This window comes from Choristoneura fumiferana, chromosome 3, assembly GCF_025370935.1.
Source record: "Choristoneura fumiferana chromosome 3, NRCan_CFum_1, whole genome shotgun sequence".
NCBI lineage: Eukaryota > Metazoa > Arthropoda > Insecta > Lepidoptera > Tortricidae > Choristoneura > Choristoneura fumiferana.
In genome coordinates, this window is record NC_133474.1 from 6,516,626 (window position 1) to 6,532,553 (window position 15,928).

The 15,928-nt window shown below is 35.3% G+C and overlaps 1 protein-coding gene across 1 annotated transcript in view; it reads right to left on the minus strand.

The window, feature by feature from the left end:
- Wnt6 (Wnt oncogene analog 6) overlaps window positions 1-15,904 on the minus strand; it is a 47,493-nt gene extending 31,589 nt beyond the window's left edge. The window contains exon 1 of the mRNA XM_074085318.1: window positions 15,734-15,904. Coding sequence (XP_073941419.1) covers window positions 15,734-15,795 — 62 coding nt within the window. The 5' untranslated portion in view covers window positions 15,796-15,904. The remainder of the gene's footprint in view (window positions 1-15,733) is intronic.
- Window positions 15,905-15,928: the final 24 nt, after the last annotated feature.

Consider the following 15,928-nt stretch of genomic DNA (forward strand, 5'->3'; position numbering starts at 1 on the left):
CATTTTACGTTGGCGCGGAACTTGGTATGGCATCATTTTCCCTACGTAATGATTTGACGATGTGTCAAACATCGCGCGGCTTTTATAGAACACGGCATTTGATTATTTTTTAATTATTTTATAAATCAAAGCTTGATAATGCGTGATATATCTAAGGAAAAAACATTTTTATTTTTTAAGCTATCTTAATATGGGCTTCTATATTGTTTTTTTATTCTAATAAATATTCGGAAAATGCATTTAAATTCAAGATTAGTCAGAGAAATAAATAAGTACTAACATGTGATGTCACGCTATACCTACGGAGAGAAAACCGCCATAGAAACAGACTAATATATCGATAAAAAAAAACAATACAGTTTCAACTTTCGACCGACTTTTTTTTCTTTGCTAAACTGACTTCATCTATACCTATAATAATATGTAGGATATGGAAAATAGGTACAGGAGTTGTCTTACCACGTTCAAACACTGCTGCTTGGCGACAGGATAGGCGAGTTAATGGCCGTAGAAATCTGGACAGACCTTCCACATCGACCCGCAATAAACATCACAAAATGTAGAGTCATCGACTCTAAAAACTTAAAATTCTGCCAATTTAAATCATTGCTATAATAGTTAGCTGCCATTATTTTCAATTTAAAAGTTCCAAAAAAGAAAAGACATCGTCACTGACACTTAGCTCTGAATCATCGAAATAGCTCGAACTCTACCTTCCCTGTACCAAACAAACTCCCGGTGTTAAAATCCTAAAAACATTCTAAAACCTTCAGGACTGTCCCTCATTCAGCTAGAGTGACAATGAATGAGTACTATTTGCGGACACCGGGCGAGGCGCTAACTCGCGACTTGGACGCGATTAGCGACTGCATGACGACTTAACTGTAAACATCATTACCATTACATATCCACAACAATCCCAACTAAAACAGGACACAGAAACGTCAACTTTACTCGAACGCGTTAAGACATGTCGTGTTGGTATGGTGATGGCGGTTTTTGTATCTGTCAGCTATCGTCAGACTAGATCGCTCTGTCACTGCATGAGGGTAAACACTTTTAAAAAGTTTATGTGGCGCTATTGTTGATGTAAGGCGTTAGCGGTGCATCATGAGCTCTCATGGCAGTCGTGGCATGTCCCCGTATTTGTCGTGTCGTTTAAACTGGGTCCGGCGTTTTTACGCTTTCGAAACTTGTTGTTATTTTATGAAATAGGGCGTGCAGTCTGTTTTGGGCACAGAATAGATAATCGTTCAAGTATAGGTGCTGTTAGGTCTAATGTCTGCAACACATTAAGGGTATGTAATTTAAGTACATTTTTAAAATTCAAGTAACTAAGTCAGTGTTAGTCCATTGAACAGAATTCAATAAGTATAATGTGAAGTCATTTCCTGATAGTAAAAGTCGATTTTAAATAAAAATGTCTATAACATTACAGAAGAATCTATGTAGTTTTACGTAGTTTATTACGAAAATCATCAAATTTTATCGGTAACTTTTTAGAAAAACTCGCTTAATGTTTACTTTGCTTAAGTTTTAAAGGTTAACAAAATTAAAAGCAATGCTTTTAGAAAACAGTGCATTTAAATAAGCCTTAACGCCACAAAACAACCCACATTTAATGGGTGTGGAGCGTTAATTGGTGAGATTGTGAGATTTTACACAGTGACGCGCTGTGCAATGCACGGACGTTCGGACAAAGAATATTGTTGAATAGAGTGGTTTGAGTGCTATTCAGAAACGGTTTGTAGATACGAGTAGGTTATCTTAAGTCTCGTTTTCCGTTTTTAGCTTTTTGGCGCTTTGTTAGTGGTAGTTTCGACAGTAACTCCGCTTACTCAAGGAAACAGCCGGCTTATCCAGTGTTTATTACTTTATTCATCACGTCAAATACTCATGCAAGTAATTTAGGCATAATAATTATTAACATTTTTTTATATAAATAATAAATATCATGGGACACTTGACACCAATTGACCTAGTCCCAAACTAAGCAAAGCTTGTACTATGGATACTAGGCAACGGATAAACATAATTATATTGATAAATACATACTACCTACCTCATTACCTATTACTGTACCTAATTAATTACCTATTAGTAATAGGCTTTTACACATTTGAAAATGAAAAAATGAAAATGAAAAGATTTATTCGGGACACACACATATAAATAATAGATACAGAACAAAAACATAATAATAATAAAGTGAAATGAGATTACAAAATACATAATTAAAAAAGCGCCCGAAATGGTCCCGCTCAGCATAAAATGCGGACTCCTTTGGTGGAGCCAGCGCTGCTTCCGCGAGACCACTTCTTGCGTTAGCGGGACGGCCGGCCCCCAGTCGCGCGCTGCGCACACGCGGCGCGCGGCGCCGCGGGCGGTCGCGCGACAGGCCATCGCTCCAGTGCTAAATGAACTAGTTCCCTGCCGATTTGTTACGCTTTATACGGCTCAAGTGCTCGGATGTCATTAAAGCGCTGGCCCTATACTACGCAGTGCAGAATTCGAACTTCGTATCTTGCCGTCCCGCTGACGCTTACGTTATTTAATACGAGAGTGAGGGAGACGGTACGATACCAACTTCGAATTTCGTAGTAGGTAGCTCCGCTGCTTTGCCACCCTAAGGCACGTAACGGTTGCTTGCTTTCAATTTTGTTCAGAGAATATAAGTCATGTCTAGTTGTTCTTGCACATACACGAATTAATCGATAGCGTGATCTCTTTTTTTACTTATATCCTAGTAACATTTATTCTAGGTAATTACTAATTAAAGTACCTGGGCTATCGAGCTCCACGCGGGCTAAAATTCGTAAGCACGCATCCTAGCAATATAAGATCAAGCTAGATCACGTATCAGTATCAGTAGCCCCCAAATTGCCCCGACAACACCACATAATCGTAGGATAGATGTGGATGATTCTTTTTTTCTATTTTTTATCTTTTGACACTTCACTTCTTGTTTTGTCACTTGTTGTTGTTTTAGTCTTATTACTGTAACATGGTGGTGCTCATGGAACAAAATTAAACTCTCTTCTTTCTTTCTTTCAAATTTGTTGTATTGTTGGATCCTGAAAGTAACAAATAGTAAGTAATCCACTAATCTCCATGTAACGTACAACTATGACATCAGGCTTTCAAAAAAATATATATAATAGTTTAGATATAGTTAGTGTTTAGTATTGTAACTAAGGGACCCCATACGTCCCTGTATTTTTATTATTTAGTAGTAGTAGTAGTAGTTTAAAAAATGACGTGTAAAAGTGCCCATTGCGGCCTATTTACTGAATAAATCATTTGAATTTGAATTTGAATTTTATCGGCCATCAGTCCTGCGACCAATATGCCCCATATTAAATATACCAGTCGCGAAATCTTAAATTTGCTACTTTTGTAGGTTACGCGCGGCATTAGCTATTCTTGGTTACGCTTAACCTTTAGCATTGCAGTATCATCGCCGTAATGTTATTTGGATTCTGCGTAGGTGCCAAATCGGTACGTGTAAAAACGCATATAAAGGGAACCTCTAGCCCGATAAGAGCGCTTTTAAGCTGCTGAGTTAGAGACACTTTATAACTCTTTTTGATAAACACATCGAACTGGTTAAATGGTATAATAAAACGTTCTCGAGACAGATTGACTTGAAGCTCGTGGCCGGACGTCGTAAAGATAACCTTATTCTTAATGAATGTTAACGTTAATGACACGAGTTTGCATTGCGTCACCTGTACACCCCTTATTTTGATTAACGGTGTGATTGGTGTTGAACTCGATTTTGATTTCTTCGGCCTTCGTTTCTGATGTTCCTTTCATTCACTCAAAGGTCCCTTAAGAGGATAAGTTAAGGATTGAAGGTGTGCAAGATCTAATAGCATAACTTGTTAGATCCTTTTAGCTGTCAAAGTATTTTTCGCTGTCTGCATTTTATTTTCACAACTGAAAATCAGTCTTATAATTAAATCCTAAATAATAATCTGGTTCGAAGGACCAATGTTCAAAATTTAAAAGCTCTACATCTATTCTTTACAGTAATTTAATTAGGTAAGATGAGTATTATTATTTTTTGTTATAGATTAAGGAGGGATTTTTTGGTTATTTTTTTCTTGTTTTGCTTAATTTTAAATAATTATTTACTGTCGCTACGTATAGGACATGGTCATGCCCAAAATTGCTAATGTTAAGTACACGGCGTACATGGCTATAGTTTCCTAGTTTTTTTGACCCAGACGGTCATAAAACTCATAAAAGTTAACTGTAACACTCTCGATCGGGTAAATGTCGGGTTAATGTAATTCAATTCGGGTCCAAATGTTGTGACTGCTCGCGACTACTTAGCGGATGTCGGTATTTACTATCCAATGTTAAGAGGCAGCGCGTATACGCAGTGCCATATCTGGGTTCTTTTCCAGAGAGCCTGGTCTCTGAGACGCTATGACCGAAGGGGAAAAGTATAGCCCCCTCAAATCCTGAGGGAGAGCACTAGATCATTCTACGTGCTTTCTGATGAAAAAAAAACTATATTACATTTAGATACTTACCTAATTTATGGACTGAGTTCAAAATTAAAATTATAATGCAATTTGACGACCGGATGGCCAAGTGGTTAGAGAACCTGACTACAAAGCTTGAGGCCCCGGGTTCGATTCCCAGCCGGGACAGATATTTGTATGAATAATACGAATATTTTTTCACGGGTCTTAGATGTTTAATATATATTTAAGTAATTGTTCCAGCACTTCAGAATATTAGGTTAGATCATTTTAAATATGTACAAATAGTAATTATTAGTAGTAATTATTTATTTATACAAGTATGTTAATTCGTTGACTTGTGTCCATAGTACAAGCTTTGCTTAGTTTGGGACTAGGTCAATTGGTGTCAGGTCTCCCATGATAATGATGTAAAATTTTAAAACATTTTTCCACGTTTATTAAAACTAGTAAGAGAATTTATATAAAATCTGAAGATCATAGCCTATATTATGGATGTCCATGGGCGACGCTGATTGCTTTCCGTCAGGTGACCCTCCTGCTCGTTCGCCCCCTATCATATAAAAATAATCTTTGTAGGAACATGATATTATGTAATTTTCTATAAAAAACATGCAGAAGAAAACGAGAGAAGATAATTCACAAAAAAGTGCAGATTGAGTCAAAAAAAAATTGAGCTCAGAAGCGTGTTTTGTTTTCCATAATGTAATCTATTCAAGACGTAAACGATATATCTTTTCATTACGCTGGATGTTACTTCTCCTTAAGAAAATGTATTACTTGTAGCTGTTTAATGTGAGATCAAGCTAAATTAATTGCTCTATAAATCTTCTTTTACAGTATTTAATTCACTTATCCATTATAGATCACTTAAAACATGACATGATACGGTTTATTTTTAATTGCTTAAGTTTTCGGAGGCAAATTAATATGCTTTTTTCCGTTGATTCACATTGTACGTGACCATTTTTAAGGTTTTTATGTATTTCTCCATCTTATACTATTTTATATGTTGAAATTACATGAAACATGGGCCCTTCCAACATTATGAAGATTCTAAGTTTACGTTTTTAAAAAATGCAATGTTTTTTCATATAAAACCGTGGGCACCAAAATCTTCTTCTCTTCTCGTTAATACATAATTATATGCACCCACTGTGTAGCAACACAAATGCTTCCACAAATCTGCTTCTCTCTCGTGTCAACTTATTGTATGTACGCAATACAATAAGGTACAATAACTCTTTATTAAACACCAAAATGGTAAGCTATACAGAAAACAGACACAGAGAGAGAAAAACAAAACATCGCTGCTCGAAAGAAAATCAAAATTAATAGTAAACTGGTAAGAAAGAAACAAAGAAAAAATATATATAGGTACCAAACTTAACCAACCTAGCCAAGCCTACTTAGCTAAGTGAAATATCGAATTAAAAAAACGAACTGTAACTTTTATGAATTATCTCTAGCCCAGCCACATTTTTTTTTATCAACCACAAATAATTTTTAGCAATGGTGTAGCGGGTCACGCGATATTGAGTGTCAACAGCATTAAAAATCAAGATGATTGAAAATCAATACCTACAATTATTAAGCCAGGCGGGGCCAATCATTAGGTACAGCTTAGCGGGCCACAGATTGAGTACAGCTCTAGCCTATTTCTAACACTGTCAATGTTACTGACCGATTACGTAAAAAATATAATTAATTAACAAATCGATATTATTCGGAGCCGTAGGCGACTCATTTCGACCATACTCTGCGCCCACGCACTAACGTTTATGGCCAATAACTTGATTGGTACAGTGGGAAATTCTACAAAAAAAAAATCAAACTTCCTCACAAAACTCCGCACTAGGCAGAGTTAACGAAACCGGGGTAGGTTCTTAACGCAAAGGAAAAAAGTACAAATTAAATTACCCTTGGCCTTTGGTTTCATAGCGTCTTATCAAGCGTAGTTTGTGTTGGGTTGTGAGGTGCGTAATTTTAATGTTGTACAAAAGCCTTATTTGTGTACAACTCATTTTAAGTCATGGTGTGGCAAAAACTTTACTTTTGTATAAAACTGAATGAATAAGTGACTCTTATTTTCGGTCGCGTAATTTCTGATGCATCAAAAAATTACGCTTGTCTAAGGGGCTACTACGAAACCCGCAAATCGAAGTTCGTATCGCACCGTCCCTTTCACTCGGGTATTAAATGACATAAGCGTCAGCGGGACGACAACATACGAAGTTCGAGTTTTGCACTTCGTGGTATAGGGCCTGGCTTCACCGTTGGTCTGAAAACAAAATAAAACGAAAGCTTGTGTGGTTATAATGACGCCTTTATACGTTCCGGTCGCTAAGTGTAGTTACCCAAACGCATACAACAAGTGGTACCAGATAATTAATTACCCTATTACCAGTTTTCCAAATAAGTATCCCTTGATATAGTGGCAGACAGAAGATTGCTATCGGGGATGGGCACCCGCCGAGGGTACAATCACCAGCACCAATATGTGACACAACAGAGCGTGCATAAAATATCTGATACCACGTTATTTCTATTCGTGTTTTGATACTTCCTTGAGCAAATACACACTAATAAAAATATTGATCAAGGAAGTATCAAAACATTCAATTCAAATATAATTTGGCCTAGCTTGAACCAACAAACCAGCCTACCCCTAATCTGTTACTACCTTTTTTTATTGAAAATTCTAATATAATTAAATCGTATGTATATATTATACCTGTGTTTTTTGTACTGCTTACTATGTGTTGGTATTCAATAAAGAGTTATTGTATTGTATTGTGTAATTTTCATCTTGAAAAAATTACTTTCTGCCAACTTTCTTGCAGCGCATTCTTCTTGGCAATGATAGTATTTGGGTAATTATTTGAGGTGTAAGATAAATGTTACAGAAATAAAAACACACATTTTGATGTGGTCTGTTTTATTTTGAACATAAGGATATGTACCGATAAGATGCTTTATATTATAAGAGATCGATAAAGTTTATTTTGGTTAAAAAAAGCAAAAATCCAATTTTAACGGTAACGAAAATGAGCATCGAGACCACGAAAAAGAAACATTTTGTTTATTTTAAAATCTTATAATTGTACTATTTGAATGAAAATCCGATCATAATGAGAAAACGAATAAGCATTATTTAATTAATCAGGTATCAACAGAAATAGACAATCGATATCTATATAAAAAAAAATTAAAACTTGACCACGAAAATGACGACTTCAAATTGTCATTTTTGTAACCTTTTAAATACTATGTAGAAATTACTTAATTAAAGTAAGATTAATAACTTCAACTCACAAACCAAAACAGTTTTCAATACCTTCCCCAACGTGCAGGTCTACGGTAAACCAGAACGAAATTATGTTACAACAAAATGCTCCTGTAAATGACGAAGTTTTCTTTTAATATTTAGATATATATACATTCACACGTACATTCAGGGCAAAATAATTCTTGACCTCTCGCAGTTAACAAAATTGGCGACGCACTGGTCATAATTCCTATAACCACACCTGGAGCAAATGTTGTTGACGGTCAACCATTCTTCGTTTAAATCAATTAAATCAATAACGGCATAAACGATTACACTGTAAAAAGCAGAAAATTATATAAAAAGTGTTCTGTATTTTTCTATTTGTAGGGAAATCATCTTTTTCGTGGTCGTGGTGGAGTTTCGTGGCCCATAGGACCACGAAAATGATGACCACGAAATTGAAAAGCTCTTACTTTCGCGGCTCTGCAGTAAATATCCTATAGATTTGAAGCAAATGAAATCAATATTGAATAACTTAACTGCAAATGACACAGCATCAGTAAAACATTATATTTATTTACCCAATACTTACCAAGTCGCAACCGTAACGAAAATGACGCTCGATCTTTGACGCAAATCTAACTGAACCTTTATTACATTAATTATAGATAAATAATTATGACTTGCGATAAACATTATATGTTATATTGACGCAGTCTTATTTTCAAAGTTGCTTATAGTTAAAAAAGGATTTACAGGAGGTTGACCTCTTTTTTTTGTTTAAAATATACTTAATAAGTGTGACCACGAAAATGATGGTGTATTTTGGAACAACGGGAAATGTAGAAAAAATAGTCTTATCAATGTCCTAATTTTTTTATGTTTGCATGCTTGGTATATCATATTATGAACATTCAATCCATGTTTTAAACAGCAAGTTTTTCTATACCTTGTATTTTTTACAATACTACAAAGTAATCAGGGATAATCCGAACCTGACCACGTAACTGACTTTTGTGCAGAAAATTTAAGTATTGTGGAAAAAAGATAAAATAGAATAAAATGTATTTACCGCAAGTTTCAGTATAATATCCTAAGCAACTTAAAAACAATAAACGATATATTTCTAATTTTATACTGAAAATTTGAGTCTGAACACTATTGAACTCTCGAAATAATAACCCATTTCCAAAAGCGCTTGTAGTATTAAAAAGTGACATGTAAAAGAGCTCTTTGCGGCCTACTTACATAATAAACTATATAGGACTAAATTGTAAAAGTTTTTTTTTATTTTATTGCGTAGAGATATTCCACTCAAAATATTGATAGAAATACCCATCGATAGAATTTCATTTGATTCGGTTCGATTTTGTTCCGACGCTATACCTATTTGTTCTAATTGTCAATCAGTTGACAAAAACTTGAATCGTAATGAGATGATGTCATTTGACACGGTCGACTTGATGCTTGATCGTGCGTACATTCTATTTATGTATTATAAAATATATATTTAGGCACTTACATAAAAGCTAAGCGAACGAAAATATGCGGGTGGTAATTTGCGTTGGAAAAAACTTGAGAGAACTTGGAGATATTGCGAGAATGAAAAAGTGTAGACGCCTAAATATTAGCAAATTGTATGCAGTTTGCGCGACTTAAAAGATGACGTAAAATAGCAACTCCATAACTTTATTCGTCTTCTCCTTTTTTCAAATATTATTTGAAACAGAAAAAATGTCTCAAAAGCATATATACTATATATACTTTTGCAAAAACTACCTTAGGGTACATTTTTGCAAAGTATTTTTTCCACATCGCAGTATTTGTTGTGTTTTCAGATATTTAAATAGGTACTTACATTATTATAATAAAATAGCAATTAGCGCGTTCTCGCCAACAAAGTCTGTCATATCAGTTTAGCAAGTGGATTTAGATATTATAGTAAGCAATTGTATGTAAAACCTGCAAGGCTAGTAGAGTCCTCATCTTCACTTTTCATCAAATGAGATAGGGGTTAGTCAAGAGTCAATTCTATGTCAAAAAATTACAAACAAAAAATTACACTTCCACATTCTTCTGAAGATCAATTATTTTAATATTCGGGTTGTCTTACGAAAATCTTCACTCCACTCCACTGATTTAATGCTTCTTGCAGCTGATTTTAAAGGTTAGTTCATTACCGAAGCTGCATAAACAGCATGACCAGAGCGAATCGCGACCTTACCATAAAGAATCGACCACACTGTGCTCAAAACACCGACGTAACGTAATTCATGCGACACGACTTTATCGCGCACTGTCTACACCACTGCTCAAAAACACTAAAAGCTCATTCCCACTTGTCGGGTGTCAGGTACGTTTCGTGTCGGATGTTCGGTTATTTCTATACAAAATTCAGTCAACTCGTCCAAAATGAGGTGCGTCAGAAGATATTGCGCATCGGTGTGGTCGATCCTTAATACTTTTTTCTGGTCGTGCTCGAAGCTCCTAATTCAGCCGAAGTTGATTAATTGCATATTAAACTCCCCACCGAGGAGGTTCTTCGCTCGATATGACTTTATTGAATTTCATCCCTCTGATTTATAACTTGTATTGCGAATTTATTATCCGATGCAGCCACGGCGATTAAGTGTACAGGGTGCAGGTGAATACTTGTACGCATTTTTAATGCGCTGATTTTTTTAAAGAAATATATGGCACGTAAACTATTTATGACGTCTGTAAACCAAAAAAGGTTAAATATCTTCGGGGATACTGCAATACCGCGTAACTAGCATTTTCCATAAGGTATAATTTTCACTGCACTAACAGTACTGACATTGTACTGTTTAGTGAAAATTATACCTACCTTATGGAAAATGCTAGTTACGCGGTATTGCAGAATCCCCGACGACATGTCTAAATTTGTACGCGTAAGATTTTTTAGTAAAGTAAGTTTATTTTTTCTCGCTCTGTTTACATAAATTAATGTGTTAAATATAATTTATTGTATTAATATTTAACTTATAACTTGTTACGGTAGTACCTAAATTGAGAGTAAAGCTTTATTGTCCCCTGTTTAAGATTTTCAAAGATAAAAAATGACGGCAAGCATTTAAACACTTTCGCGGATGTTTTAAATATCATTGCCTGATTTTGTTTTAACTCAAACGTAAAACAAAAGTACCTAATTAAATAACATATTATGGTTGTATTGTAGTGCAACCTGTATAAGCCATTCTTGGTGCCTTCTTACGTGGAAGTAATTGCAAAATTAAGGGATTTTCCTTGTTTTGAAAGTTTTTGGTAAAATAACTTGATAATATAGTCCTGACAAATGAAGATTAATTTATGCATACGTTTTTACTTTATACTAGCTTTTACTTTACCCCCTATGCTTATGCCCCTTTGCCTATGTTATACAAATTCATTAATTCATTAATTCATTCATTCATTACTTTATGAAACTATGTTGTCACCACTGCGACCTTTAACGTTCGTCACCTTTCTCCTTTTGAAGCCAATGCGTCTGTTGAAAATAGCTTTATTGCGCTTCCCAGTTATAAATCTCAAATTATTATTTTAGGTTAGAGCTATCCAGCTATATCGTACGACAATCACGAAAGCTAATACGGAAATTCACGCTCATAAATATTCGAATCCAACGTAGACACTGTACGTATATGTTTGCTCCACAGGTGTAACACGTGGAAGATCACAAAGAACATCCCACATCAACTTCAGGTCCTCGAGAAAGGGTGCCTTTGCAATTAGGACATATCTCAGGATTTGTCCTGAGATCTCAGGATTTTAAGACTCGTCTCAAGATTCCGGTCGGGTTTTGGACATCTCGGAAAATCTCAGGAGTTTTAGAATTCCCAATTAAATAGATGATTTTTTACATCTTTTTTAAAAAGTTTATGGGCGTTTATTGGGGTGTATGTTTATGGGCGGTGGTGATCTCTTACCATCAGGAGACCCACTTGCTCGTTTGCCATCCAGTCTAATAAAAAAAAAAGTTAAAAATTAACGGAAAATAATCTTCGTTGTACATAATAGGGATTAACTAAAAATTAAACTCTGGTCATGTTAATTGCACAAATAAAATCAACCGAGATCACATTAACACGTTACAAATACTTAAAATCTCAGGATTTTTTTGACTGGAATCAGGCTTTTTCTCCGGACTTTTGAATTTTTCAGCTGGAAACCCTATTGCTAAAAGTGGCTCCGAAGCCGTAACGTTTCGTGTGCTCTGCCTACCCCATTTGGGAATACAGGCGTGATGTTTGTGTGTGTGCGTGTAACCCTATTTGCAATATACTATATTCTGACCCGAGAGAATAAATAAATAAATATCATGGGACACTTGACACCAAATATTCTTGCTTTACTCACAACGAAGTAACAGAAGTAGTGTGAGTCGCTTCGAGAAAAGAATGGTAGGTGCAGCCATACTCGACTTTGCTAGTTATTTTAGCTATGTTCTTAAAGGCTTTTTTGAGAGGAATTTTCAACCCCTTCACCTCTCTCAAGACTCTCAAGGAATTGTAGTACTGGCATTTTAAAGGGTGTTAATTGCTTGTCAGGATTAACTAAAGGGTCCACGATAAGAACATGTCTAGTCTCCTTTTTAACCCCCGACGCAAAAAGAGGGGTGTTATAAGCTTGACCGCTATATGTGTGTCTGTCCGTCTGTCTGTCTGTCGTCTGTGGCACCGTAGCTCTTAAACGGGTGGACCAATTTGAATGAGGTTTTTTATTTGAAAGCAGGATTTCTAGCGATGGTTATTGAATTGAAGTGACAATGTCGGGGGTTTTCCAACTTTTTGTTTGTTAAGTTATTAAAATTGAGATATTAACCTCATAATTGTAGACCAGTGAATTAAATAATCTGAAAACATTATAAAATATATATATTTTTAACTTTTAAAGAAATGGTAACCGTAGCGGTAACGTTTCGTGTGCTCTGCCTACCCTATTTGGGAATACAGGCGTGATGTTTGTGTGTGTGGTAACCATAGTATATACCTAAGTATTCGTGATGACTAACATTCAGCTATAACTTAAAAAGTTGCTTAGGTGACTAGACATTATGTTCTCAAAGGGCCCTTTGGTTTCCGTGGACCCTTCAACTGGTCTTATTATTGATCGCTAATCTATTATTGGGGCTTCCTTGTGTTAAGTATCTTTTATTGCAAAAAGTAGGTACGCGGAAGAACCAAGCCATGGAAGTTTCCAAGTTATTAAAATGATGGAAAATTTAATAGTGTCTAATAATATTATACTGAAGGTGCTTGAAGTATCTAAACTTAATTGAAAGTTGACTAGTTTGGTTGCAGTTAAAAGCAGTACAGTTAGACATGAAATGTATCTACACCATTTTCAAGCCTAATTGTTTATTCCTGTAATTGAATTCAGACCAAATGAAAAGTAAATACTGAATTCTACGAAAAACTACGCCTCGTTTTGTGAACGTGTGCGTAGCTGAACTAGTACGTTTGCGCTTTTTAGAAGCTTTTATTTGTACTTTATATAGTACATTCGGCAGGTATTGCCTATTGATTTGTACTTTATGAAGGACGCCCACGTCCAGGAAACTAAAACTTGGGTTAATACGGAATCACATACAACTATGTGATAGCTGCTATGCACCTAGCAATGGTTACTTTTTTAACCTCCGACGCAAAAAGAGGGGTGTAATAAGTTTGACCGCTATGTGTGTGTCTGTCTGTGGCACCGTAGCTCTTAAAGAGGTGGTCCGATTTTAATGCGGTTTTTTTATTTGAAAGCAGGTTTTCTAGCAATTGTTATCAGACATGTTTTATCAAAATCGGTTCAGCTGTTTTTGAGATATTGAACTTTGAAGTGACAATGTCGGGGGTTTTTCTTCACACAAGTAGTAACAATTAGGGTTTCTCGACAGGCAAAAGCATCGCTAGATGGCGTTAATATCGAGAGGTTCGTTTAGAGTTACAGTCTTGCTTGCGATTGGCTCGTTTAGTTACTTAACCAGCCAATCACAAACGTGACACAAATATCTAAGTTATCAAACGGATCTCCCTTTTTTTTAAATGGCTTCTGTCCGTTTGGACAATTCTGCCAGCGTCAAGGTTGAGGGATCTCACGTTACTAGGGCCTATTAATTTGTCACTGAAAACCTCATATTTTGCCAAAAATGGAGGGTATGAAATATTTTGCCGAAAAATTTACTATAGCTTACCTGACCTGGACCTTACGCTTATAAATTACTTGACGCCGACTGTACATTAAGCTTTATGATTATGACACGCAAGTAAATTTAATATACCTATTGTTTAAGCGATTATGTTAACTAAGTACAACAAATATTGCAAGATTTAATGATTACTTCCTAAACAACAAACGTAAATTATGTTTAAGCAGAAATTCCCAGTGACTCATTAAAATAGTATAAAATCATACAATACATGCTTAAAAGTACAGTCAAGCGCTGTTGTACTTGATAAAGGTTGGGTAGGTGTAGGAGCTGTGCACCTAATTCAGTGTGCAGACTAGAAAACTACAATCACGTACCACGCACGATGCAACCTTTGTGCTACTAATGTCATGTTGCCATCCTAGACATCTGTCAGAAATGATAGAGATTTGAATATGAAAAGGTTCCACCCTGGTACGTTATAGTTTCCTCAACTATGCTATAGCAGTTTACAGGCAAGAAAACTGAATCACGTAAACTTTTAAGAAGGGTTCCACCTTGGTACGTTAATCAGCTTTTTTGACTATGAAATTTTTCATTCAACCACCGTAAAACGTTCTTACACTAGGTAAATAGAATTATTGCTTATTAAACAACGTGACGTTTTTCGAATTTTTTTTATTAAGTTTCCGCACTGGGTCGTATATATTTTCTCAGAATTCACAGAATTCGGCATATTAAAGAGTAGAAATTATCTGGTCGCTACAAAAGTACTTACTACTTGACTTACTAACTTGTACAGTCAAGTGTAAAAATATGAACTTATTCAAAGTTTCAAAAATAACTACCACAGACTCTTATTCCGACGCAATAAGGCCGTAGTACTTAACATATTTTTGAGTGGTTCGAATAGATACTTATCTTTGCACTTGACTGGACGTACTTGTACTTTTGTAGCGACCTCATAATTTCTACTGTATCGAAAAAAATCGTAACTCACTTTTTTGACATAAAATGCTGGGATATGTCAATAATTTCATATCTAAAACATTAGTTCCTCTTTCTTTCTTTTTATAATAAGGTACAACACAATATAAATATGTTTTATTGAATACCATAAAACAGTACTATGTGTTTACAAAAAATACACAAGTATGCCGTTTTCGTATCATCTCTAATTTCAATCATAAATCAGTATTTAAACATAAACCCAATTCAAACATACAAACTTTTGACGCAGCTTGTATGGAATGATTTTCTATTTCTGCTCAAAATAAATCAATTCTACACATTTCCCAATGCTAGACAGAGACAATAAAAGTATTTCACGATAGAAAAGGCCTGAGGTATTTTCATACAAAAAAAAGTATTTTATATTTTTTTTTTATCTCGAACGCAAAGTTCATGTTTACCGATAGAGCATCAACATTATAATGAATTAATCGCCTAATAAGTAACGTAACTCTATCTTCCAAAATATTATCTTTTAACCGGTGCAATATCAAAGTAAACATGGACATTTTAGTAGTCAGTACTTTTTATCGTCATGCAACGAGAAAGAAAAACGTCACTGTAAAATCGTATTATATTAAAATTAATTTTCAATTGTCACTAAACAATCAAGTGACATAACAAAATTTAAATATAATGTAAAACTGACCGAACCTAACGAACTTTGCAATGAATTAGTAACGTGCGGATAACAAAATAAATAAAAGTATTAGCATGAAAAAGATTTGCATTGATTTGTCATTTATATCGAAAGACTGCCAGCGAAAGCTCGCTTTTTTTTAATTAGCCTCATGAACTTACCACCAAGAGTCAGTGATGGGCGCAAGCACCAGTAGGCAAGCGGCGATGACCACAGGCCGCATCTCTGGACGGACATCACTACTGCAACATAACCCCACCTACATTGGCCTTTTTTTTTTAGTAAATACCGAAAATTCGCAGCGTGTCCGTACGTTCCCTTTCGGGCGGAGATCGCGACGCCGACTGACGCTCACC